Source organism: Varanus komodoensis, unplaced genomic scaffold, assembly GCF_004798865.1.
Source record: "Varanus komodoensis strain SLA01 unplaced genomic scaffold, ASM479886v1 scaffold56, whole genome shotgun sequence".
In the NCBI taxonomy this organism is placed as follows: Eukaryota; Metazoa; Chordata; class Lepidosauria; order Squamata; family Varanidae; genus Varanus; species Varanus komodoensis.
Window position 1 is genome coordinate 2,264,821 of NW_025336169.1, and position 27,168 is coordinate 2,291,988.

At 47.9% G+C, this 27,168-nt stretch overlaps 1 protein-coding gene across 1 annotated transcript in view; it reads left to right on the plus strand.

Moving 5' to 3' along the window:
• The first annotated feature begins 1,723 nt into the window (after positions 1-1,723).
• SLC8B1 (solute carrier family 8 member B1) overlaps positions 1,724-27,168 on the plus strand; it is a 42,053-nt gene continuing 16,608 nt past the window's right edge. Inside the window, exons 1-8 of the mRNA XM_044449019.1 lie at positions 1,724-1,822; positions 3,312-3,426; positions 6,573-6,730; positions 13,345-13,435; positions 17,957-18,326; positions 23,474-23,626; positions 24,425-24,477; positions 25,518-25,574. Of these exons, the coding sequence (XP_044304954.1) occupies positions 18,180-18,326; positions 23,474-23,626; positions 24,425-24,477; positions 25,518-25,574 (410 nt within the window). The 5' untranslated portion in view covers positions 1,724-1,822; positions 3,312-3,426; positions 6,573-6,730; positions 13,345-13,435; positions 17,957-18,179. The remainder of the gene's footprint in view (positions 1,823-3,311; positions 3,427-6,572; positions 6,731-13,344; positions 13,436-17,956; positions 18,327-23,473; positions 23,627-24,424; positions 24,478-25,517; positions 25,575-27,168) is intronic.

Consider the following 27,168-nt stretch of genomic DNA (forward strand, 5'->3'; position numbering starts at 1 on the left):
CTGGTGTTTGTTTGGTCCAACTGTAACTCTTGCTGCTTTGGAAGCCTGCTTGGCACCCAGCTGCAGGTCTCTGCCTTGCTTCATTTCCTGCTCCTTGACTTTGGCCTGTTCTTTGCTGCTCCATGGCTCTGTTCTGTTAAGTGTTTCTGGTTCTTGACCTTGGCCTGTTCCTTGAATCGGACTCTGCCACTCACCTTGCTATTGGCTTTTAGACAGTATTCAGATTCTGTCTTCGCTTTGGTCCTGTTGACTGGATCTTGGTGTATCTGCCTTGACTTGTGCCCCATGGCCTGGGCCCTGAAAGTTGGTTTATGACCTGTGAGTTGTTCACCATGGTTTGTTATCCTGGATGGCTTCACACAGAATGATTGCCCTCATTCCTGCAAGAGCCCCAGTTCAGGAGCAACTTGCACTTGAATCTGATTTCTCAAGCTTTTCCCCCTTCGACTGGTGGCAGCTTCTCAGGAGATAGTTAGGAGAAAGCTTGCGCATGTCTCTGGGCAACTGCATCCTTCTAGCCTACTTAAAACGTCAAAAGTTGGTGCGATGGTTTAACACTGTGTCCCACTTGTGTAAACAATGTACAGCTGGAGTGGCCTGCTCATCTAGGGTGGAAGCTCGGCATGAGCAAAAGGAGAGGGCTCAGCTTGGTGGATTGGGACCCACCCTGGTAGGATGCTTGCTTTGAACCTCTCATTGCTTGAGAACTGCCACCCCTTACTCATTTCTCTTGGACCTGTCACTAAACCTCTTTTGGGAAAAATAATTTGGGAATTAGACCTTGCATCCGGTCTAATTCCATCTGAAAAACTCAACTTGGCCTCAGTCCTACATTAGTGAGCAATGTTGGGGGCCCTTTGGCAGCCCCCCCCCCCATGAATCTACCTTCTCATTAGCTGGTCGTGTCCTTCAGTGGGTGGGTTCCCATCATCTCTGCAGCCTACCATGGGCTGTGGTAAGTTATGGTAGGTTGTGGCAAGGGGTGGGGTCCTTCTGAATATGCACCCCCAAGTGGGGGGCTGCTATGGGTTATCATGTTGTCCAAGCCCAGGTAGCAGTGATGGCTTGCAACTCAATCGCACTTGTCAACAGCATGAAAAGCAGAGCTATGCTGTTTAGAGCAGCCAGGTAAGCTCCCCGTGGCGTGCTAGAGAAACATGACCATCGAGGTGCCGGGGGAATTAAGCAGGCAAGGTGCCGACCCCAGGGGTCCCAGGCAGTTGTCCACAGGTGCCAGGGCTGTTGGAATCCGTGCCCCTAAGCAGAGCGGTTCAGACGGATCAACAGCAGCAAAGCATTGATCAGTGCCAGGAGCTTGTTTGTGACACAATGAGGTCCCTTTCCCAGGAGGCAGCGCTGTCCGTGCAGAAGACACTGCCCAGGCGTGTCCTGACCGATGTCCCAAGGTGAACAATGTGGCTTTCAAGGGACAGCCGCCCCCAAGGACCCTGCCAAAGTGCGCGAGTGGACATTCCTCTTGCGTCTGCACAAGCCTTTGTCTGCCTCAGCAGAACTGCTTGAACTCCCTGATGCAACCGGCCGCGGCGGCGTGAACCCGGTGGCTGCTCTCTGCTCAGGCATGTGATTCTGGAGCACAATTTAACGAGGTGCCGCACTGACCTTTTAAGCTGTTCAGGCTCTTATGTCACCAGCCAGGTAAGGAAGCCAGCCTGCTTTCCCAGGGTGTTTTTCATCCTGCCAGGGACGGGTGCAGGACAGCCGTGGCTAGCGCAATTCGAGGGAAGGATCAAGCCCATAGGCTGGGTGGGGGGACAGAAGACCACCCTCTCTCTTTGGGTCAGCTACAGGTTGCAATGACAAGGTAAGTGTGGAATATTCCATTTTCCTAACTACTATTAAGGGGGAGGGATGTAGCATTGAAAAGGGGTCCCTCTATCTGGTGGGCTTTGCCTCCAAAACTGGGGTACAGCAGGTGAAAGCAAGTTTCAGATCCATCCCCCCAGGATCTGAAGTAGCTCTTGAGGCTCCTTCTGGATTAACTTGGGACCAAGACGGGGCTTTTCTCTATTCTAGGACACCCCCGAGTCCACCTCTAAATGCTGAAAGGAGAACTGCTTTTCGGTCACTGTGATAATGAAAATGTGAAATTCAAATGAGATGGAAGTGGTAAAGCTATTTCTGGACTCTGCCACTTCAGTCAGCTGGGGAAGGATTGCAAAACTGTGTGAGAAAGAGATTTTCACTCCTAGAAATCTAGCTCATCGGGAATAAAGCAGTCTATACCAGCATCTAGTTTATATGCTGTTGGGGGCAGTGTGGTATAGTGGTTAGAATGTTGCCCTGGCACTCAGGAAATCTGATTTCTAGTCTCCACTTAACCATGAAGCTCAATGGGTGATTTCAGACTAGTTTATGTCTCTTACTGAACCCACTCTGCAGGGTGGTTGTGAGGATAAAATAGGATTGTGTAAGCTGCTTTGGGTTCCTTGCAGGACAAAGGGGCCGGGTGGCAAATTCAGTGTCGTCAGTAAATACTTATGCGGAAGATGGAATCTTCCATCCTTCACATAAAGCCTATACGAATAGTTCAGTTTTTACTTCCTTTTCTTGCCTGTCTTTTGGGGATACTCTTTCCTGAATTCTTACAGCTGCAAGGGACTAGAAACCAGATCAGGCTATAATGCAAACTTGCCATGGAAGAAATCACATGCAACATTATATTAAGTATCCAGTTTCCTGTCCAAGGTTTTGTATGTTTAACTAGGGGGGCGGGGGGGGCAGGCGGCATCCAACAGGTTCAGCTTTCCTTGGCATTGGGAAATGAGGAAATCTTTGCCTGTTGTATAGCTGCCGAGGTGAGCGAAATTCAGGGTCCAGGAGGCTTTTAAATGAATAGCAGCCATGCGGTGCCCCCCATTTGGCTCGCTCAGTCCCTGCATTCAGCAACATGCGTGGCCACTGAATTCCACGGGGGTGACTGAGTAGGTGGTCAAGTGGGAACAGAATCCTTGCTCCTTTCTGTTCCACAGTCAGTGCAGAAATCAAGTGGGCAGTCTACAAAGAAACAGAGCGAGTCAGAAGGGGTCTCCTGGGCCATCTAGTCTGACCCCGGATCCAGCAGGCTCCACTCATGACATGCCCACCGTGTGCAAGTCCAGAAGAAGGCAGGTTGTTTTGACCAGCTTGTTAAGACTCCTGTAGCCATGGGAGGAAGGAAAGCTATCCTGCTCCAACCACCATAGAAATAGGTGCTCCTGGCAGTGCCCCAGTTGGTTTCGAAAGTTTGATGTATAATCACTATTGTGACTTAACAACTTTGCACAATATAATGGATGCTCTTAATTTTACAGTGTCCATCTGAGGCCTGTTTTGCTCCTGGGTTCCTTTAAAGCACTCTCCGGACCTCATTGGTTCCCAAATCTAGCCTTCCGATTGACTGAGGATTCTTTACTAACCTTGCTGCAGGTATTTTGTTGGTGGTAACACATGCTGTGTGGAAAGGAGGCATTTTTCTTCTGCTTTTGTACTACCAGAGTCCAGTGGGGTTATCCCATGAAACTGACTGGTGGGACATTCTGTACAGATCAAGGGAAATGCTTCTTGGCAGAAGATGTAGGTAACTTATGGAATTCAGTTCTGCAAAAGCTAATAAGGGTGCAGTTTGGATAGCTTTACAAGAGAACTGGACAACTTGAGGGAGGAGAAGGTTATTATGGTTGCTAGTCCTCATGCCTCAATGCTTCTTCTAGTACCAGGTGCTGGGGACTGTGAGGCTAAGGGCCCTCTTGTGCTCAGCCAGCCTCAAAGCAGCTGGGTGAGCTTAGTCTGGTTGTGTTGGATGCTTGCCTTCCTTCTCTACAGTAGATGGTCTCCCAACTCCAACTTACAAGGCCAAATGATTTATCTTCAACAAATTTGAACAGCTTGCCTCATTCCCCAACCCTTGGCCATCAGGGCTGGGGCTGATTTGACCCAGAATCCAACAAAGTCTACAGGTTTTCTCCCTTGACTGTAAATGCTGCATATAAAGCAACAAACAGAAATGAAAGCAAGTTAGCAATACTCAATTCCACCCCACACTGCACCAACCACAGCTTGTAATCTGACAGAGCTGAAATTCAACAGGTGGAGAATGTTTCCTAGCATGCCTTGGCTGCATTCAGTAAGATGGTGCTGTCCAGATGTTTAGAATTGTGGCTTCCATCATTCCCAGCCAACATGTTGGTGCAATTATGGATTCTGTAGTCCCGTTCAGCTGGACAGCAACTAGCTTGGGAAAAGCTGCACTTTGGTGTTCTCAGATAGTAAAGGCAGAAGCAAAGGTTCTTGAGAGATGCTCCCGGGCAATCCCTTCCTTGTTAAAACCTGACCTTTGATTTTGGTGGCTGTGTCTGTGTGTCGAGGTTTTCAGGCTGAAACCATTTACAATTATGGGTGCTCCTGGAAATCCAAAGAACACTGAAGAAGAATCCTTTCATCAACAGTCTCATGGCCATGCATTTGCATTAGGGTTTTTAAAAACGAACGTGGGCGTTTGTAATTAGCAAGCATTTGCCCTTGCAGTGGGTTGAAAGCATTTGTCAGTTCTGCAGTTAGTTAGCAAAGTACTCAGAATAGTCAAAAGTCCGATCTAGGCCAGAGCAATAATATAGCTGGGCACCAATTCTGATATTTTGTGCACAATTAATAGTGCAATCCTATGCAAGCAGAAAAGTTAGTCCCTGGAGCTTTTCTGGCTGAGTGTGTGTAGGGTTGCACCCTAAATGCACTAATGTTTGTCACATGTTCTTGCATTAAACTAAAATGGTGAAATTGGAAGCTTTCAGGTTCCCACTAGAAAACCTATCCCAGATAATCCATGCTGCTCTGTGTAGAATTACTGCTGTAGCTGCCTGCTCACTGAGAAATAAGACTTGCTTCTGTCAGAATCCCGAAATTTCAATTCGTGAGGAGGAAATCAAACTCGGGTTCGTGGGAAAGATCAAGCGTTCAGACCATCTGTGGCTTTATTGTTTGGCTCAGGTTCCCGTGGTAGACTCACGATAATGAACTACCGTGCAGGCAGAGGTAAACTCGCTGCATTTCAATACAACTACAGGGTATTTTATACGCTCCTGGTCAGGTACACAAGTACAGAGCAATTGATGACAGAATGCAGACATTGCAATAAGATTCTGAGGTCATCACATCCAGAACAGATAACGGAAGGTCAGCCAATCATACAGTGACAATGAGATTACAATATTTCTAATTGCCTGTATTGACACTTTAGTTCAGTAGCTTGAACCCATCTCCAGGTCTGCTTAGACATGTAAATTCAGGCTACTGAGAAACTATTCCTGAACTCATAAGCTCATCTAGACTCAGACCCTGAGTATGGCCAGGGCACATGAAGCCCTCTGGGCTAGCAAAAGATACTTCCCGGTAAACTGTGAATTCCAACATGGATTATTTAATCATTGTGAAGGTATATAATGTATATTTGGACTGAATGGCCTGTCTACTGTAGCTTACAGCTGAAGGTGAGAGAAAGGAGCAGGGGAGGAAAGCCATTTTAAACAGTGACTTAGCTTGGAAAGCTGGTGCTTTTGAGAAGGAGTGCAGGATTGATTTTATAACATAGAAGCAACATTTTTCTGCCAGGATTTATCCAAATTTTCCCAACACTTCTAAGTAGCTACATATGTGATTGCACTCACAGACAAAATACAAATGCCCCCAAACTTTAATACACAATTTGGTTCATCCAATAGAAATTTGGATTTTAACCAGGAAGGCTTGGATTCAAGGCCCATCTCTGTTAGTTGCGCCTTGTAAGCTCAGGTAGATCTTGTCCTTTCTCGGTCTCAGTTTCCCCTTCCTTAAATGGTTAGCATGTACAGTGAAGGGTGCAGAGTCTCTTTACCAGTGGTAAGAATGAATTACCAGGCATCGCAGGGAAGACTGAATGGCCTTGAACCCCAGCGTGTTTTTATTGGTGAGATCCCCCGGGCCCCCTGCAGTTACTTAAGGCAGCAAGCTACCAGGTACTGGTCTGCACCACCAACTACTAGCTTTTAGAACATACAAAGAGTGTTTTATAGATTCTGGGTCACATGGGCCCAGCAGCTGGGCAGTTGATGATGAAATAAGGGGATCACAGTCAGAAGAAGGTGAGGGGTCTGCAGAGGGGGCGCCATACAATGGCATTGATTGCAGGATATTAACATAACGATCACTGAAGCACAGAGATTGAGAGTCTTGGCTTGCAAATGAGGGAGACTGCAGTGCTGTTAATCTGGCAGCCTTATTGGCTCTTGCTGTTCAGCAAAGAATAGCCCTGGCAGCTTGGGCAAGCTCCGAGTTCCCACGTCTTAAAGTAACAGCACATGCCAAACAGTGACCCGGCTTGGAAATCTGGTGCTTTCTGAGAAAGGGGTGTAGATTTGATTTTATAAGACAAAGGCACATATAAGCAACCTTTTTCTACCAGGATTTATCTGAATTTTCCCAACAACGGGGAGAAACATAGAACTTGCTCAAGGGTTTGCCGGGTGGTAGCCTGAATTTGCATATGATTACTCATCGGGAGCACCCAGCCCTCACTGAAACCAGCCATGCCTGTTTTGCAGACACAGGGAGATGTTCAGCCTCCACTTCTAGAAGGCTTTGCTTGGTCATCCTGAGAAGTCCGTTTACTTATTCAGCTTGCACTGTGTTTGAGTTCCGTTTTTGCCAAAAGCTGGCCTGGGATCACTGTTAATGTTCAAGGGATGGAGGCAAAAGTACAGTAAGTAAACTCTGCAGATGTTTTGGACTCCTCCAGAGCTTCTGGTTGATGGGAGTTGTATTGTATTCTTTTAAATAGGTATGACATGGCTTGTACACTGGTACCTTGGCTCATGAACACCTCAGTTCATGACCAAATCCGGTTGTGAACAGAAATTTTAAAAAATATATCCTCAGGTCACAAACTCCGCATCGGGTGACGATCAAGGTCGTGCTCGGGGCAGGTGGGGTGGGGGGGGGAGATGGCAATGATGCCCTGTGATTTAAAAAAAAATATTACAGAACAGATTAACCTTATTTACATTGAACCTTATGGGGAAATTTGACTTGGCTCACGACCAATTAGGTCCCCGTCAGAGTCGTGAAACGGATTAAGTTTGTGAGCCGAGGTACCGCTGTATTTCTGATCATTTGCATGGTGTTGTGACTCTTAGCCAGAATGTGCTGGTTGTTGAGGCAGAATAAAAATAAATACACCAGTACATTGGAATATCTTGGGATGGCTTGAAGGTAAAACCCCACTGAAACCCACAGGATCTTCAAGTCCGAGCACCTGGGACTTTTTCTCCCCAAATCAGAATGTTATACACAACTGTATGTCCTATACTGTGTCAGGACAATATGAATTGTCATTCAGTATGAATGAATGCTTTGCCATTACTTGGCTGCTGAAAGCCCGACACTGAAAGGACAACTTTAGACTTAAGGTGGGACCTGATCTGATCAGGGAACCCTGTTTGTTTATTAAACCTGTATTCCACGCTTCTAGTCCTGTAGGACTCTTTAGGTGATTAACAGTGAAGCAACAAAATTACAGAATACCCCTGAAATGACAACTCTATAACAATGAAATGTAACAACAATAAAACAATATACCACAGTATGCAATATACAGCTGAGAGTTATGGCATGATAACTTATAACTCTAAAATTACATAACATTATTTAAAACCAAGTATTAAAATGCCTGGAAAATGTTTTTACCTGGTGCCAAAAAGACTGCTCTTGGAGGCTATTCCATAGGTGGTGTCCAACCACTGAGAAAGTTCCTTTTCTAGTTGTCATCCTCATCTCCTTGGAGGCCGACTCTTTCAGAAGAGCCCCCAAACCTGATGTTAGGGGTCTTCTAGGTATATGTGACAGGAGCAGGTGGCCCTGCAGGTATCCTGGTGCTAAGCCATTGCAAGCTTTCCTCCCCAGTACACGCTAGGTGAACACCTTTCCTGAAATGCCTTTCCCTTTCCCTAAGCTGGGGATGGAGGCGGGTGTTCTTTGAAGGGTGAAATTCCTACAACTCCCAGCATCCTCTTGCAGGAGAGTTGTAGGACAGTTTTGGTCTGCCCAGGACTGCACCCTCAGCCTCCAATTTTGCGCTGGTTTTCCTGGGAGTAAGCTCCATTGAATGCAATAGGATGCACTTCTGAGTAAACATGACTAGAAGTGCGCCTTGCTTTATATTTGCTTTATTACTGTTTACTGCCCAATAGCTGAAATGCTCTGGGTAGTTCAAAGCTGTTTACACATACACATGCATCTAAAGACAACTTTAAACCCTCAACAATTTCTATGGCCCCTTTTCTGCAGAGAAATTGTGTCCTAGGTGCATCAGGGCTAGCGAAGGCATGTTGGATGTTGCAGGGCTTTTGAAATTATCTTAAAATGCAATCCTGGGCAGGGCTGGGAGACTCCTACAACTCCCAGCATTCCCCGGACCAGCACAGCTGGCTGGGGACTGCTGGGAACTGTAGGACACTTTCTCGCCCCCTCTCGTCGCGGCAGGAGTACGGTTGCGCCCTTGTGCGAGGTGAGAGCAAGCGTGCCCCGCCACTTCTGCCGTGGCCCGGCGGGGCGCGCGGTGCCGGAGCGCGGTTCCCAGCCGGCGCGCCAGGGGCTGGAGGGCTGCCCCGGGGGGCGCTTAGAGGCTGCCGGCGCTGCCCCTTCACGCGGCGCAGGGGAGCGAGGGCCGGGGCGGGCTGTCCGCGGCCGGCGCTGGGCACGGAGGAGGGCGCAGCGGCGGCCCGGGCGCGGCTTGGGCAACCGCTGCCGTGGCGCGTCGCCGTTCCCGCGTTGCTTTTGGGAGGGGAGATCGGGGCGCGCGCGAGCCGGGCTGGCCAGCAGCAGCAGCAGCAGCAGCAGCAGGAGGGGAGGGCGGCTTCCAGCCTGAGCCGGGTGCTAGTCCTCATGAAGCTCACGGGTCGAGATCCGGGTGCTAGTCCCCAGGATGTTCGGTGGGTGACTCTGAGCCTGCCACTGACGCTTAGGCTAGTCTACCTCGCAGGGTTGCTGTGAAGATAAAATGGCAAGGAAGGGGGCCGTGTAAGCTGCTTTGGGTTCCTTGGGAACTGAAAATGGGGTAGGTTATAAATAGCAAATGCCCACCGTACTTAGGTGGCACAACTAGGATTCCAGAGCTGAGGGTCCATGCATGGTCATGGGTCTCACTGGTCGGTCACCAGCTCTCCTCCTGACCTACCTCACAAGGTTGTGGTGGACATAAAATGGGCAGGAACAGGGGATCCCATAAACCACCTTGGGTGCCTTGTAAGATGCAAGCATGGTATACTTACAAAAATAAACTTAGAACCCTTTCTTGAGATGGCCTGGTAAGCACATAACAAACCTCTCTCTTCCCCTTTCCTTGCTGCTCCGTGCTGTACACCTGCTTCTGTGGTCCTGACAGGCAGAAAAATAGCAGTGCAACTGCTTGTTGACCCTGATTTTTCAAACACCTCGGAGCATGCACAGGTTTGCGTTTCCGTAACTCTTAAATGCAGCCTCCATCAGGGCTAAAGGGGACTCAGTTCTGCACTTGCTGCTTTCCTTGTGTTCATTGTGTTGTGGGGGGGCACTGCAGGGTCCCTTGGACTTTGGCCACAGAGATGTGCCTTAATTGTGCTACTGGAAAAGGAGGGCAAACCAGGGAACTGGCTTTCGCTGCATCAGGCCAGAGGCCTAAGCTAGCCATGGAGTGTATTCTGGAATAACAGCTGTGGTGCAGTGGTTTCACAGGGCCAGAGCACCAGTCTGCATTCGCCCTCGGTTTCCCTCCGAGCTTAGCTGCAGTCTTCCCAGTAGCAGCAGGAAAAGATGCACTTTCCCAGCAAGAATGTGTTGTTTGCTTTAACGCAAAGCTGAGTGTGTCTGAGAGGCTGGATTAGTCTGGAACAGGCAGCCAAGAGTCGGGCGCTAAGCAGAATTCCTGCTTGTGGTAGAGCTGAAAATGCAAACCTGGTTTCTTGATACGACTCAAGGGGACTGAATTTTTGGACTCTGTGGGTGCAGGGGCAGGTGAGTGCCTGGGCTTCAGCATCCGTCCCTGTGTTGTACCCACCGTGTCCATCAAACCTCATGCCTGAATAAATTGGCCAGCTTTGAAGATTCCACGGGGTTGTTGGATTAGACTTGCCTATCGAGCATGGTGCTTTTACAGAACGGGTCCTGGCGCATCATAAAGGTTGCCGGATTGTGTGCAGTGGCCACCCAAAGAGGGCCACTTCTCGTATTTTTATTTGTTATATTTCTATCCCCCCTTTTTCCCTCCAAGAACTCAAATCGGCTTACATATTTCTCCTCTCAATCTTATCCTGACAACAACCCTGTGAGGTAGGTGAGGCTGTGACTGGCCCAAAGTCAGCCGGTGAGCTCCATGGCTGAATGGGGACTCGAACCCAGATCGCTGGAGTCCTAATCCTGCACTCTTAACCACTTTGCCTTGCTGCCGCTTGTGTTTTCTGACTGTTAGCAGCTGTCCAGAGTCTTAAAGTTCTTCCACATCATCTGCTACCTGCTTCTCCTGCCTGGAAATACCAGGATTCAAACAGGGCATGGCCGCAAGGCTCATGTTCCCAAGAGGGCTCCCATCCAGGCAGTGACTGGACCCCATCCTGCTTAGCTTCAGCAAGGTTGTCGCAGCACAGCCCTTCAGCTGATGCCCTGCAAGCAGATTGCGGCATGGATTTCACTGATAGAGCCTACTCTACCCTGCCCCACCTCCAGCTGTTTCAGCTAATGCATTTATGGTATTTATGGTCCTGGTATTTTGTCCTTGTTCCTCCATAAATGCACTGAATGGTATGAAGGCAATGCATTCTCCCTTGGTCCCGTGGGAGCCCGTGTTGTTGAAAAATGGATTGCTGTCCCTACATCTTTGTGGGGGTGTCGTTTTCCGTTTGTGCCAACCCACTGGTGGTGTCAAGGGTTATATAAGCTTTACCCTTCGCCAACGTTTTTCTTCGTTTGCTGAGCTTTTGCCTAGCTTGAGCAAAGATGTGGCGTCTTTATAATGGGCACAGGCAGAAGCTGGATCAAGGGCTGCTGATAGATTCGTAGAGGATTGCAGTAGATCAGCGAGGATGCCTGGCTCCCGGTAATTTTATAATAGCTAATTGCAACCATCCCTTCATCACCTGATCGGGTGGTTGTCCATTCCATAAACCTGCACTGAGGAATTGTCTGCTCAAGGGTTGATCATGGGTTGTGTGTGGGTGGTTGTTGTCTCACAGTATCGTGTCAGCTGAACCCAGGTGAGATAGCAATCCATGGGCTACAACCCACATTTTGGAACCCAGCAACAACCCATGGTTTGTAGCTAACAAGCCATAGGCTGTTGGTGCTGCTGGGTTCAAACAGCACAATAGCTCATGTTTCATTATCAGCCCCTAGCTCAACCATATTCAACCCTGAATAGGGGTTATCCTATCGTCTACAAATCTTTGTGTTGCAGTTTTCTCTCATTTGCACTAACCTGCTGGTGGCCTAAAAGATTACCTAAGTTTTTTAGTGGCCAACTATTTTCTTGACTTGCCTGTTTTTTTCTTTTTTTTGCAAAAGCCAGAAAAAAAGTTGTTTTATAGCTCTGTGTTCTGAGTGATTTGCAACACACTGGCAAGGACTTCTGACCCCAATGCTTTTACGCTAGAAAGGAACATGAAGCTAGATAACCCCTGCCCATGTCTTTCTTGGCTCGCATTCATCGGGTTCTCCCTTGGTACGGCACGCTCGTGCAGCTCGGTAGCTGCTTTGGAAGCTCCTGCCAGAATCCCTGATCTATAGCAACTCAGAAGCGGGTCTCCACTGTACACAGAGCCTCCAATTAGTGGACTGTGGCAGTCGAATAAACGAAAATATCCCAAGTAAATTGCATGTGCTCAAAGGCCATACTCTGGGTTTATAGTTCAGATGAAGTGAAAATCCCGCAGAAGTTTGTGCTTGCGGCAATTTAAAAGTTACAGATGACAAAAGGAATGTAATTCCTGTAATATTTCATTTCTCAAACAGCCAGTTGTGAATGTCCACACCCCTAAACCAAACACTTTCAAAGGGAGAACTGCACACACAGTCTTCATTGTCTCTGCCTCTTTTGTGAGGTTCTCCTAGATAAGTTTTCTCCCAACAACCTGATGGTCCCCCAGTATGCTGGACTACAACTCCCATGAACCTTAACCAGCTTTCAACAGTGCTCCTCCCCAGTCCTGTCAGTCATGGTAGTGGTGTTTATTTTAGTTAAAACTTAATAAACAACCTTGTTATTTATTGCAATATTTATGTCCTGTCTTTTCACCTGCAAGGATCATTGAACATTGTAAATAGTTTTTAAAATTCCTGGAAGGACACAGATATTTATTTTGTTGTTGTTTAAACTACTTTGTATAGTATAGTTTAAAGCACAGGGTGTTGTGCTTTAATAAAAAGATATGCAAACTGTAAACTAAAATCTGGCTTAAACACTGTGTGATAGGAAAAACTTCATGAAAGCACTGCCCAAGTAACAAACCAGAGCAAAGCTGAATAGCTGCACTGCTAAAACTAAGAGTCAACATTATGGCAATAAAGAATAGCAGCAGGTTAAATAGCCCTGTTATGTTCCCATGACACAAGAAGCTACTGTTTACATATTCAGAATAACCTGTTGCAAATTAAACCAGCGGCAGGAGACTGTGGTGATTGTGGGAACCAGGCCAATGTGTCGCGCAGTCTTGGCTTTTGCTGCTTTCAGTTTTGCATACTGTTGCTAAATTTTTGGGAGTCAAACTCGTAGAACTGCAAATCCTCATCAGTTTTCTGCCCACCTTTGATCTAAGGGCACTGATTGTCTCCGTGTGCAGGCAGAGAATACTTTTCAGTGCAGAGATGGGAGAGACAAAGGAAAAGCTATTTTTCATCATATCGTCTTTGGGTCGCTGAGAGGCACCTGTTGAATTTGGGATGATGAATGTACTAGTAGGATGCAAAATTTATTCATTCATTCTTTCAGTAGGAGGTCAGAGTTATTTAATGTATTGCTGTCCTGCCTTTTTTCTGGCAAGGAACCACAGATGGCCTTCCTTTCCATTTTATCTCCACCGCAACTCTGTGAGGTAGGATAGGTCGTGGTGTGGCTGAGAATCGGTGACTGGCCCCAAGTCACGGCACGGCTGAGTGGCGACTCCCAACTCGGATCTCCCAAGTCATCAGTTTTAACATTTTGCCCGAGTGATATATTGTAATTTTCCTTCTGAATATTTTTGGTGCTTGAGCATTGAGAAATGAAATGTCTTCACTTCCAGTTTGGAATCTTGTGACTGAAAAAATTCTACCAGAAATTAAGCATTTGCTTTTCTTATTTTGGCCATGCAGGTCTCGAAAAGGGAATTCCACGTGCCAGAACCAAAGATTCAGAAAAGAGCTCGAGCCATGATGCTTTCGCATTTTGAGTCTGTGTGCTAAGGTGAGCGATTGGGCACTTGGATCTCAGCTAGGGCTTGATTGAATGCTAAAGATTATTACCTTCAGTCATGCTGTGACATTAAGATGGTGCATCAATAAATTTAACAAATTAGTGACCTAAAGGAATCCGCATGATCCAGGTGGAAACAGCACATGGGGAGGTCAACTTCAAACAGTTCAATGTGTCTGTGCTTTATTATGTCAGACTTTTGTTTTACTCCATGCTAATTGCAGTTCCTTTGATCAGGATTGGCTTGTGGGAGATGGAGAATTTAACCCTTCTTGCTCCCTGACACATACTAGGACACATACCGTTCGCCATCTGATGTTGCAGTTGCTTCATGTTGACGCTCCCAGATACTGTGTTGATAACTGCCTTGGAGGGAGGAATTCTCAGCAAATGCTTAACCCCTTCCCTTCCTGTGTAGTCCTGTTCTTGGGGGTGTGATCATGGGTGTGCGCACCCTGCTAAGTACACAAGTCAGAGGTGTGTCTGGAAAGTTGCCCCAGAGGGAGGCTCGGTTCAGTGCTTCAGGGCATTGTGGGAATGCTCCCAAGTGCAGCTCCCCAGCCTGCAGCCAGAAGGGGAGAGGTCTGGCAGGTGGCTCTTTGGTGGTGGCCCCTCAGACCCCGAATTGCTCTCTCCTTTTCATTGGCCTGTAGAAGCACGGTCAGACTGGCCATTTTCTGGGAGGACCCTTGGCTGCTCCTGATTAGCTTCCACTCTCATTTTTTCAGCTCTGATCCGTGTTGCTAAGTATTATTGATAGGAGTTTAATGCAGTGTGCTTTATGCTATATCTGAATGAGTTTATTTTTTTAGTATGTCTTGCTAGCTAGTATAGAGATAGGCAAATCAAAAAAGAGCCTTTAATTTAACCAACTAAAGCTACTGTTTTTTCTTAAGGGAAAAAAAAAAATTTTACTCCTTATTTTACACAAAGTGGCTGGTGGGGTGGGGGGCATGTGCCCTTCATTTGGCATCCCCACCGACTCAAATATTCCCTGCACTAATTCAACTTGTTCAGCAGCTCCGATTTCCTAGAAGTAAAAACCTTAGGGAAATTCATATGTTTGAATGATTGAGTTCCTTAGAAGATTCTTATTCCAAATTTTGAGCCTTGCATGGGAATTCCAAATGAAGAACAGCAGACAATTTCAGATGAAGAGATCCAGAGAGTAGATGTTTAACAGCAACAGGAGAAATCACTGTAAATATTTGCAAAGATTCTCTGCTTCCAAATTAAATAAAATAAAGCCAACACTTTCCATCTAAAGTGCAATTCATCTGCAGAAATGGAAGTCACAGGCAGCCGGGAAGCCAGCATGCCAGGAGATGAGTGTTTACGAAAACTTCTTTTTAGGTTAACTCCAGGAAATGGTTTGAAATTCTAAGCCTCTTGATGTGGGATTCCTGAGCTGAGCAATATCCACAGGAGAAGTAGGCCTAAGGCGTTGCAAAAAATAAAAAGAAATAAAATTAATGTTGGGTATTCTGGTCAAGCATCTGAGAGAGCTACAGGTGAGAGATTATTACTTGTTAAATATGCTTATTACTGCACACAATTATTAGTAGTGTACACAGGTCAAAATATTTTTTTATTTTTATTTATTTAAATATATGCCACCTGTTTTGCTCTGGCATCTTTAGGTAGCTAACAACAGATAATTAAAATACTTTATAAAACAATAAGACCATGGCATCAATTAATATAGGATGAGGCGAAGGTGTACTTAGGCTTTTAGGAGCAAAGGGCACTTGGATTTTTAAGCTAAGCTGACTTCTCAAAGTGAACTTCTAAGAAATAACCAATGAGAAACTTTCAGCTTGCTGGCAACAGGATATCTGGCTTAAAGATTCCTCCCTCTATAAGGGCAGAGGAAATCTATTGGAGGATTTTGAAGATGTGGGCTAAGTTTGTGCATTTAAGGACGGAAGAGAAACTGGGGTGACTTCCAAAGCGCCCGTGAACCCTAAAATAAGCCATACGTTGCAGGGTGGGTTATAAGTTACTCCCGTCACTCACCTTGCCAGGTTTGCATGAATGCCTAAAGTCACCATGGTGCAGTTCGCTTTACTTCCCTGATGGGGCAGATTTCTGCAAAGAAATCGAATCAGACAGTCTTAAAGGGAATCAACCCTGACTGTTCTTTAGAAGGTCAGATACTGAAGATGAGACTCAAATACTTTGGACCTCTGGAGGAGACCACTGGAGAAGACCTTGATGCTGGGAATGATTGAAGGTGAAAGGAGAAGGGGACGGCAGAGGTTGAGGTGGCTGGATGGTGTCTCTGGGGTGGTCGGTGTGGGCTTGGGTGGACTCCGAGGGATGGTGGAGGACAGGAGAGCCTGCAGGAATGTTGCCCATGGGATTGTGAAGGGTCAGGCAAGACTTTGTGACTAAAGGACAACAACATTCCTTATCAACCCCGCCCCCCATTTTTTGAGTGGGGAAGAAGGGAAGGGATTGACAGAAAAGATGAGCCATCTCTTCTCCAAAAATAGTGCTTGTCCATTGCTCAGCTCATGGGCCTTGTGGTGACATTTAACATAGTGAACTGTGGAGACGCTAAAAATAGTGTCTTCCTCCTGCAGCTGGGGAGTCCCTTCCCTAGCAAAGGCCAAATAAGCATGAAACCTGAAACCAGCCAGGAAAAAAACAGCCAGAAATGGCAAAGTCAGAGATTCCTGCCAGAGCAACACCTATAATCTCTGGAAGTACTCCTAAGAAAAACAGAAAAGAAAGCGTTATCAGTTACTCTGTTTATTCAGCCCACAGGTCCCAAGATAAAGCGAAGGAATCTGAGAGTCTTTTCCTTCAGTCTGTCAGCTCCTCAATCCACCTTCCTCTTTCCAGTAATATTTTTTTTTTAAGTTGCGGTGGATGGACCCATTTCCAGTCTTGGCTAAGTGCCCAAAACTTGGTTCCAAATCCCTCCCAGCCAGCCTGCCATTTCTGTGTCAAGCTCCGATTTTAAACATGCACAAAAACCTGTTTTTCTCTTGAGCAAAAACATGAGCACTGATTTTTTGGTTCTCATTCTATACTTCTGATTACATGCAGCTTGGCATGCTTTCTAGCCAAGAATTGTGGTGCAAAATTCAGAGAACTGCACAAACCAAGGGAGTCTCCGCCAGCACCACCATGCAAAAGCCTCAGTTCTTCGGCGCTCAGCCTTCCTTATGGTCCAGCTTTCACAGCCATACATTGCAACTGGGAAAACCCATATCTTTTGACTATATGGACTTGATAAGGAATACTGCTCCCCAAAAGGTCAGAAAAACTGCACACAGATGTGGGCAAAGATTTTAACAAGGTTTAATCTTGCTAGGGTTGCTTTTAGTCTTGCTCAGTGTTTGTAAAAACATGGAGTAGAAAAAGAGGTTGCTGTTACCCCTCTTATATGGGCATCCATGTCTTCGAGATGCATTTTTACTTGGTGTCTTTGCTTTAGAAGGAAGTCGCAGAAGGCTTTTGTGTGTTCCGTAATAGTGGTATCTTTTACAGATAAACAGATTGTACTGAAGTGGAAGGCAGGGTCCGCAACATTTTTGGCACATTGGGGAATTTTGAGAATGGGTCAAGGGCGTTCTCTCAAAATGATTGACATGGGGGCGACTGTGTGCTTTGCCCATTCATAAAAAGGTCTTTCACAAAGCCGTTCATGTTCCCGAAGGCAAATTGGTGAGGCTAAAAGGCAAGTGACTTGTCCCAGCACTGAAATGCAAGGCAGAAGTGGGGTCTGAGCTCCAAAATGCAAAACCGCTCTTGAACCCAGATAAAGATGACACTGAAAGTCAACCCTTCCATCTATGGCACGCCCGTGTCTTAATTATTTTAGTTAGGAAATCAGGCAAAAAGTAGGACCGGCCTGGAGTCTGGTGGATGCCATGGGAGGTGTCTGTAGACGTGACGCTGGATTATTGTGGGGGTGGGGGATAGTGCAACAACAGATACCCTTTCCCGAAATGGCATTTTCTTTCCAAGGAGACTTGAGGATCATCATGGGTCCTTTGCAATAATTCAAAAACAATACTGCCCTTGGCAAAATTGCAAATTCAGAAGCATTAGTATTTCTAGAGCCATTAAGCCAGGGATACAACCGGGGCCTTTCTTCATCAGAGTTTGTTGGATTCCAGCTCCCTTCAGCTTCAGTGAGTCAGGGAAATGGGAATTGTAGCCCATCACCCAGCTTGTTACAGTACCACTTAAAACGGAGCTCAATGTTTACTTGAACAGTGGCAGTGATCGGGAAAAGAGGAACAGGGCCATCAGCATCCAATGTTATTAATTAATTCATATTTAAGTATTAAAATGTTTGGGGGTTGGGGGAAATTGGATCTTCCTTTCAAGAAAGAGCTCTGCTTTTTGGCCTGTTAGCCAAGCTTCTCTGTTTAGAATGACCTTTCTCCAGATTAATTGCCATGATTTTTAATTGAGCTGATACACTGGTACCTGTTCTCTTTTCTTTTTTCTTTTCAACCTTACAATCCTGATGTTTTCCTTTTGGCCACTCTGCAGGTTTGAGCAATTTATCTAGGGAAGCTGTTGCGAAGAATTCTCCACCTTTCTGCTAAACAGAGACCGCTTCCCCATTTCCACCAACGGCTGAAATTTGCGAAATTTCCTGGTGGTTGGAATAGGGGGCTTCTCCTGCTCCCACACAAGCGATGCCGTGACTGGCCAGCATCCTATTTCAGTGGCCGGCCTCTCTGCTTGGAGGTGGATTTCGTGGCCGGGCACAATGCAGACTCTCCGGGTGTTCGCCATAGCCTGGTTGCTGCTTGGGGAAGCCAATGCCCGGCTGTGGAATTCCAAGATCCCAGAGTCCCACCACTGGGATGGCAGAGGACAGCCCGGTGGGATCCAGGAGTCGGCCGCAAGCGTGGATGTGAGTACTGAACATTGCAGTTCCTTTCCTGCTATGAAAGGCATTTCCTTTCCGAGGCACAAGATTGCCCGATTCACGTGCTTTCTTTTGAAGTGAGCATGTGGCATTGGGCTGATAGGTATCTCTCCTACATGATGTGATTAATGCAGTTTAGTTGCTGAGCCAGTTTAGCAAGAACTCCCTTTTCTTTGGAACAGGGATTCTGCGCAGTGGTGGGGAGGCTTGGAATGCGGGTTTCTGTCACAGTCTTCTCGGTACCTTTCCCTGTGCACATGGTTTAAACTGATCTAAGAATAATACATGCTAGTACTGTAGAAACCTGTTCATTGGTTACATTTTTATATTGCCCAAATAGCTGAAACTCCCTAATATAGTGAGAATTAGAGTAAACATAACAGTAGTGCAAAGTTTTAAAATATAATACAGAATTTAAAACAGACTGCAACTAAAATTCCTGGGAAAGGGAGAAGGTTTTTGCCTGCTGCTGGGAAAAGCACCAGTGCCAGGCAAGCGTCCCAGTGGAGTCAAATGGGAACATGTTTTTTTTCTTCTTAAATGTCTGTCCCATAGTACAACTTGGGAGTAAAGATGGATCTGAAGATAGAGGTCTTTTACTTTCGTATAATGCTTTTTCTCTCCAAAGGGCCTATAACACAAAAGGCCCTTTCAACAGGGAACTGCTATTCATATTTAAGGTGTGTACTGAGCATTTTCTGCAGAGAACATGGAATGAACTAATCCCTACCAGCAGAAGCATGATGATGATGATGATGATGATGATGATGATTCTTGCCTTTTGTCCTCCTTTTGCAAGGTGCCCAAGCCATCTCACATGGCTGTCCTCCATTTTATCTTCACAACAACCCTGTGGGGTAGGCTACACCGAGAGCCAGCTATTGGTTCAAAGTCACTCGGTGAGCTTCATGAGCAAACCAGAGAATGCAACTGGAATCACTCAGGTTCCAGGCCAGCTTGCTAACCACTGCACCACACTGTCTGCCTAGATGGATCTATGAAGATGGCCTGGGTGGCGGGTGGGGGCATCCCTGCTAAAGATGATTCTTCCGGGATTTAGTTCCCTTTGCTGAAGCGTTGTTATGGCTGCATTGGATGATTTATGGGTTCGGGTGAGTTCTACAGAACTTCCCGAGGTAGTTTAATTGCTAGATAAATTCCTAGCATTTAAGGGACTTTGTCACGGGGTTCCTCGCATTTGAAGATCATGCACAAGGCGCACATCTGGCCAAAACTTGCAGGAAGGGAGCTGATCTCAGCACGGATGAGGCAACAGGGACCTCAAAATGGCACTCAAGGGGGCTGGCATTATGGGATGCTGCTGAAATAACACAGGGAACGCGTGTGTCTCAGGGAGCCATCCAGCCATTGCAACTGATGGATGAATTAGATGGACACGGCTCTTGTGTGACAAGATTTCTGAACAGCGAGCAATAAAAAAGACTCCAAATGCAGAATTAAAGCGTTCAGAATGAGATTGTATCATCTAAAGCAAGTCAGTTGGGGTAGGCGTGTCCCCCGATAGTGCCCTCCATTTCTCCTGCCCCCCCCCGGGCACACGCTCGGTTGCCTTTGAGCGTGCCCAGCTGGCCTTTCTGGAGCTGTTTTCGGGCGCTCCTTTCCCTGCTTCCGCAACCATTGGCATCCCTTCCAGCTTGCAGAGAACCTCCCTCTTGTGGTTCTCTAGAGTCAGTCTCTTCTGCCTGTCTGATCTGTCTCTCAGAGGCTGCTAAGACCACGTGCTTGCACCAGCGCTGCTCTGGTGCAGGGGTCAGAACGTTGTCCCGGGATGTGGGCGATCCGGGTTCTAGTCCCCGCTTGGCCATGAAGCTCCCTGGGTGACGTTGGGCCAGTCAGAGACACTCAGCCTGAGCTACCTCACAGGGCTGTTGTGAGGGTGACATGGAGAGGAGCGAAGCCCATGCCGCCAGCTTCCTTGGCATCCTTGCAGGAGAAGAGGCAGGGTATAAATGCGATGATGTTTTGCGTGCAGCAGGCTCAGCATATCTCCAGCAAAAAAAAAGATCAGGTAACTGGTGGGCTGAGACGTTTCCGCCTAAGACGAAAGGGGAGCCGTTGCTACGCAGGGCATTTTTGTTCTCTCAGGTGATGTTATTTTATGTGGCTTGTGTTTTTCAGCTTGGCTCAGCCTGCCAGCCTTTTGCAGCAAACCATGCCAAAAGCGTGGCAGTGCCCTAAAGAGGAATGTGCTTACGGTGCCATTTGCTTTCATAGATTCCCACCCGCGCACGTCTTAGTCTTTCAGGCCCCCCTTCCCAATCTGGTGTGTCCCTGATGTGTCAGACTGCGGCCCCTGGCTGGGAATGGTGGCACTGGCAGCCTAGCACATCTGGAGGGCGCCGGGTTGGAGAAGGCAGGTCAGGGCAAACCAGTCCACTCTGCGTTTAGACAGGGAAGGTTCTTAAGCCTGTTAAGAATGCAGTGCTAAGTTGCTCGGCAGTCGTTTTTGCATAGGATTGTAAAAAAGGAGTGGGTTGAAAATGAAAGAGGGTGCAGGATTTGGTTCTCCGGAGAGGTAACTGCGGTCATGCTGGGTATTTCTTTTATAAAGGTGCTGGTGGGTCAAGTGCAGGGACCCCCGTCATCCGTCTGTTTGAGGGGCCCTATTCTTGCAATGTGTTCGTTTTCATTTCTTTATTACAAACTAAAACAAAAAATCCATACAACGGTTGAAATATAAAATGCACTAGAAATGTTTCAATGAATAAAATGCAGCATAGTGCAAAATAATTAACAGCACTGGAATAGGGAACACCAACTTTGTAAACTAGAACCAGGTCTCTAAAAGGTCTGGGAGGAAAGAAAGGGCTTTGCCTGGTTCCAAAAAGATAACCACGTAAGAGCTAGGCAAAGCTTTTGGGAAGTTTATTCCGTAAGGGGTGCCACCACCGAGTAGACCCTTGTTCTTATCATAGCCACCTGTCTAAGTTCCTTTGGTGGAGGGAAGGAGGGTTTCTGAGGATGGCAGTTGCATGTGGGTCTTTCGAACAGAAGGTAGCGATAAGGTGATGTTACCAGAAGCCACTGATATGCAGTTCCGCCAGTGAAGACAAAATCCCATGCGCAATAAGCAGAAGCACATTCTCCAGCCATGTATCATGTTGCTATGAAGAAGCATTTGGGTAACTCTGGCTGCACAGGAATGTTGGACTACAACTCCCTTAATGCAGTGGTGTCTGGGGTTCATGGAAGTCAGCAAGATCTGGGGAACCACAGGTTCCCTATTATAAGGGATTCTCTTTGTCCAGTTGGCCAGCCAGATGCCTCTGTGAAACCCACAAAAGCAGGTTATAAAGGTGCTAGTCCTCTCCGTTTTTTCTCCTCCTCCACTGGTTTTCAGTGCATGCTGCAGCACCTCTGGGCCTGGAGGTGACCTAGCTGATCGAATGGGCAGTCCTTGACACCCAGCTATGCCACTAAAGCCACAGTCCCGTGCGTGTTTTGGTGGGGGAAAGTCCCGGAAGTGCTGGCTGGGGCATGCTAGGAGTAATCCTATATGGACGTTGTTCTTCCCCTTTATAATAATGGTACAAGGAAAGATGGCACTGAAGAAACCCTGGAGCCAGCTGGTAAATTAAAATGCTTTTGTGATCTGAGTGAGGACCCTTGTCAGTGAGCCTGTGTTGGCCTATGGCTAGACTACTGCACCATATTCCTTGTGGGGCTCCCCTTGAAGACAGTTCAGAAGCTTCGGCTTGTGTAGAATGCAGCAGCTCACCTCATAATGGGAAGAGCAATTGGGAATCCGGCGTGTTAGCCATCCAGCCTATGCCCCTGGCTCCTCTTGCAATCGGGGGCCTGGCAGAGGGCTTCCTCCCTGCAAATGGGGATGGGTGGGTCACAGCATTTTGGCTTGGCTCACGAGCCGCCTGTTGCCTACGATCTTCGCTAGCCTCTTCTGCTGACCTGTGCAAGGTGTCTGGAGAGGGCCAGGCTGTTTGATCATCCGTCCAGCTCTTTGGAGAAGCCAAGAAACCGCAGGCTGCTCTCCCAGGCAGGGCAAAGGATGCCGCCTTAATGATTTCTCATTCTGCCCCAATGTGCCGAGAAATCACATGGGTGGATCTGCCCTTCCAAGGACCTGGGTAGGGTAACTTGAGGCCCCCTCCTACAGGCCTTCGGGGCACAGGACGTTTTCAGCCCAGGGGCCTCGTCCCATTTCAGAGCAGCTGTTGGGGGCACATTGCACCGGGAGGGGGGCAGGCACAGAGGCAAAAGGGCTGAGGCCCCCGTCCCTGCATAGCATCGCCCACAGCCCTTCCTGCCGCTAAATAAGCCTTAGGAGACCCGGTGTGGCGTCGTGGTGCAGAGTGTTGCTGGACTGGGACTCCGGAGCCCTGGGCTCTAGTCCCCGCTCGGCTACAGTGCTCACAAGGTGATCTGTGGCTCCCTCTCAGGGTGGTTCCTGTGAGCTTAGAAGGAAGAAGAGAACTAGGTAAGAGGAGGAAAGGTGGGGTGTAAAATAGGGGGAAATGAGGCAAGGACCGGTGGCATTTGAGTGACTGGTGGTTGAGAAAAGGGCGAGGGGAAGGGGACTGTGGGCATTTGGGCACCCCCAGGAGCTACACCGGAAGCCCTTTTTGGAGGTTCTGCACCCCTGCTATAAATTCCTGGGGTGCTACTTAATGCAATTCCCTCTTGTGCCCGCAAATTATCTCCAGGAACCCCGTGGACTCATTCATAGTAGAAACATAGAAGCCGTAGTTAGCCCTCTAACCATAGGTCTCCCCTGTTGTAACCATAGGTTAGAGGGTTACCTGTGGTTTCTCTGTTTCTACAACAAATTAGTTTTAATTGCTGTGCACGACGCAGAGAACTTTAACTCTTGGGCCAAGAATGACCGTGAGTGGGGACAGAGATCATCTTGCCATCCACAGGGCTGGACTGCTGCAGCGGCTTGTAAGGATGCCTTTTTGAGAAACAGTCTGCTTTGAAGCAACTTGCTTGGGTGCTCTTCTCCCAGTGCCCCCTCCATCAGAAACGGGGCAGCTATGAAGCAGAGAGGGACTTTCCAGGAAAGAAGAACCCGAGCCAAAGCTGGGAAATAAGCACACTGTTGGGGGAAAGGGAACTCTGCCCGTGTTCAACAATCTTCTGTTTCTGTCCTTCAGTGCAGGGAGGTGGGGAAACAGAATCAGTCTGAACGCTGCTCCTTCATCCAGAGTAACCCGGACTGCAAGATGGATGGCGGGTTCCTAAGCTACCTCAACGGAGTCTTCTGTGTCTTCCCGGCCACTCTGCAACCTCTGGCGATAACCCTCTATGTAAGGACCAAAGTGGCAGGGCCCAAGCTGCGTCCCCACCCCCCGCCCCCCAAGTTCCCTTTGGTTGCTTGCAGGCAGGTCTTGCAATGATGAGCCTGCAATTATAAACTCCAGGAGGTTTTCAGCAGGTGCTGGGGTCTCTGTTTAAGACTGAACTTTAAACCCAGGTTTCCGCTCAGCTGCGCGGTTGTTTTCTGTATGACTGCTGCTTTTTATGCAGCAGTTGCTTTAGTGCATCTTATTACTGTATTTGTTTTTATTACGTGTGTCTCCTTGGGAGCTTCAGCTCTCATGAGAGGAATGACTGAATGAAAGGACGCTATCTGAAGGGACCCGTGCGCACCAGCAGCTCCCGCCGTGGGAGAGGGAATGCTAGATAAGGTCCCTGGTTTTTGGAAGGGCAGGGTACCCGTGTGTACATCTTGGAGGGCATGGCATTCAAGCAGCCACCCTTTCTTTTCCAGAGTGTGCTCTAGAATGGACGATATCTGTGTTTAAAAGTTTGCAGAAAGTTGTTTGCATTCTGCCACGAGAGAGACGTGATTCCTCAATCCAGTGCAAAAAAGATACGTCCTTGATTGGTTGCTGCACATATTTCTGAGCAGGCAGGAAGTTGCAGAATTTCAGATTGCTGCAATAATGGAGATATTTTGGTTTTGAGACTCTGACTGGTGAAATGAGGCCTCATTTTTGGAGACTGTTTGCTTGCGGGCTGCAGCTGGGGTTGGATGGGGTGATCTTGGGCAGGGGAGTCCTTGTTGCATTTCACCACATTTGACTCATCTTTGTTTCTTACAGGCTCTGTGGCTGCTTTACTTATTCATTATCCTCGGCGTCACTGCTGAGAAATTGTAAGTTTTTAAATTTCTGAAGTTTCGGAATTTCATTTCAGGGTTGCTTTGCTTTTTATGATATTTGTATTGTATTCTCTGGGCATTGTTGTAAATCACCCAGAGAGTTCTGGGTATGGGATTGTATAGAAGAAGAAGAAAATAATAATAATAATAATAATAATTATTATTATTATTATTATTATTATTTTGCCCCAGTTATATTTCTGAACCCACATCTTTAAGGAAAGTGACTGTATAATCTTTTCCATGCTAGGATTCAAAGAAGAGTAATCAGACGTGGGGAATCCTCCTTTCTGGCCCAAGAGCCAAATTTCATACGGGAAAAGCTTTCAGGTGGCATTCCAGTGGGGGATGGGGCAGAAAGCCAAGTGGGTGGGCCCAAAGTCAAGGGACAGATCCAGAAATCCTGGCGTCTCGTAGCTTAAAGTGATTGCAGCCGGTAACATGACCTTAGAGGCATTTCAGATTCTCGGAAGAGAGAAAATCTGTGCACAAGCAGAGAAAGTCCTGGCTGGTTGGGGAAGGGGCGGGGCTAGAGGAAGGGGGTGTGGCCAGTGGGGGACTAGCAGGCTGACTTTGTCTCTCAGCCTTGAGGTCCTGCGCCCTGATCTATAAATAGGGGAGGTGGGAGGAGAAGTGCCATTTTTGAACACTTCGGTGTGCCAGGGAAAAGTGTCTTCCAAGTCCTGGGTGTGATGCATACCTCCAGAGGCTGTTGGACTGTAACACCCATGATCCCTCCCCACTGGCCATGTTCTCTGGGGCTTATGGGAGTTGTGGGCAAAAACATTTGGGTGGGGGCACTCATTTCCCCCTCCTAGTTGCTGTCAGCTGTTGTTGCCACCTATTTTCCATGTTTTGCATCAGAAAGTAGAGATTCCCCACCCGATCGGTGATCTTGGCCTTGGGCGGCATTTCTGTTTTTGCTTTCCCATCCGCTGAGCGAGAAAGCCGCCTGCAGGGAGCGGAATTGACTTGGGGGCGCTGCAGCGGGGGCATCGCAGGAGAAATAACTACCTGCCTTTCTCTCTTCGAAGCTTCTGTCCTAATTTATCGGCCATCTCCACCAAGCTGAAGTTGTCGCACAACGTGGCAGTATCCTTGCATGAATGTGTTCCCGGTGCGGTGCGGAGGTGTCGGGCAGGCTCAGTGTGGAATCTCCCACATCTGTCCAAACGCTGTCCAGAAACAAACCGGGGAAGTGAGATTGCATAGGACTCTAGCCGGGAACATAGAAACAGAGCGAGTCAGAAGGGGCCTCCCCGGGCCATCTAGTCTGACCTTCAGCACCAGCCGGCTCCACTCACGACATGCCCACCATGTGGACGTCCAGCCTATCCTTGAACACCCGCACCGATGGGGCCTCAGCGACCTCTCATGGAAGCCCATTCCACGCCCTCGGGGTCCTGACTGTCAGGAAGTGCTTCCTGGCATCCAAATGGAACCTGGGTTCCTTGAGCTTTGCTCCATTGGAGCGTGTCCTGCCTTCCTCTGCAGCGGAGAACAGGTCTCTACCCATCTCCGTGTGACATCCCCTCACATCCCTGTATGTCACCAACAGATTCCCTCTGAGTCTCCTCTTCTCCAGGCTGAAGAAACCCAGTTCCCCCAGTCTCGCCTCATACGGCTTCCCCTGCAAACCGGCCACCAACCTTGTGGCCCTACGCTGCACTGACTCCAACCTGGCGAAATCCTTTCTGTAATGAGGGGCCCAAACCTGAGCACAATACTCCAGTTGCGGGCGCACCAGAGTCATGTAGAGTGGCAGTAATACCTCTCTTGATCTAGAAGCCACACTTCTGGCTATGCAACCAAGGGTGGCATTCGCCCTCTTGACCACCGCATCACACTGCTGACTCATGTTCAGCCTGCAGTCTAAACCTCCAGCCACTCATCGCTGAGCAGTTTTGCAGAGCAGTCCGGCCCCCCAAAGCTAAGCCTCTGATTTCTGAGGCTCTGTGCCAACCTACCAAAGCTGGGGAGGCTGGGTTTCCTGTATTGTTCCTCTGCTCATGGATGGAGTGGGAATACTTGCCCCTGCCAAGGGCTGTGGGTGGGAGGGAATAATTCACAAATGCTTCCAGAAACAGGGACATGATTGAAGGCTGAGAGGGCATCAGATGTATCGGCTCCATAATGCCCCTTTTGGCTCATTGCCAGCCCAATTTCGCTCCTTCCTGAGTTTGGTGTTCTGGCCTTGAGAAGAGGCTTCCACAGTGTCTGAAAGGAGCTTTGCATGGATTTAAACTAATAGGAAGCTCTTTCTGCAAGTGCAAGTTCTTCTATAGCACAGATGGCAACCTCCACGCTCAAGAAGAAAGTCTCAGCAAGTTTGGTGGGGGATGTAAAAAGTTTTCAGAAATACCAAAAAGCTTTTGGAAAATGTCCCAGTCAAGGGAAGGCACCACCACCAGCACCGCCTGCTTAGAGGCCATGGAATAACTGACTCACTGTTGTGGGGAAAAGATGAGTGGGAGAACAAAGAGGACTAGAAACTTGTTTCCTCTAAAACGAAATTCTCGGGCAGCTGAAGGCAGGGCCCTGTGCTGGTGGTTTGAGTGGGTGGAATTTACATGGCTCCTCATGAAGCAGTGCTTTCCGTGCTGTCTAAACGTGTGTTTGGCTGCAAGGAACCACGGCCCTGGGCTGGCTCTCAGCTACCTGTGTCTCAGTGGGATTCAAGAGACC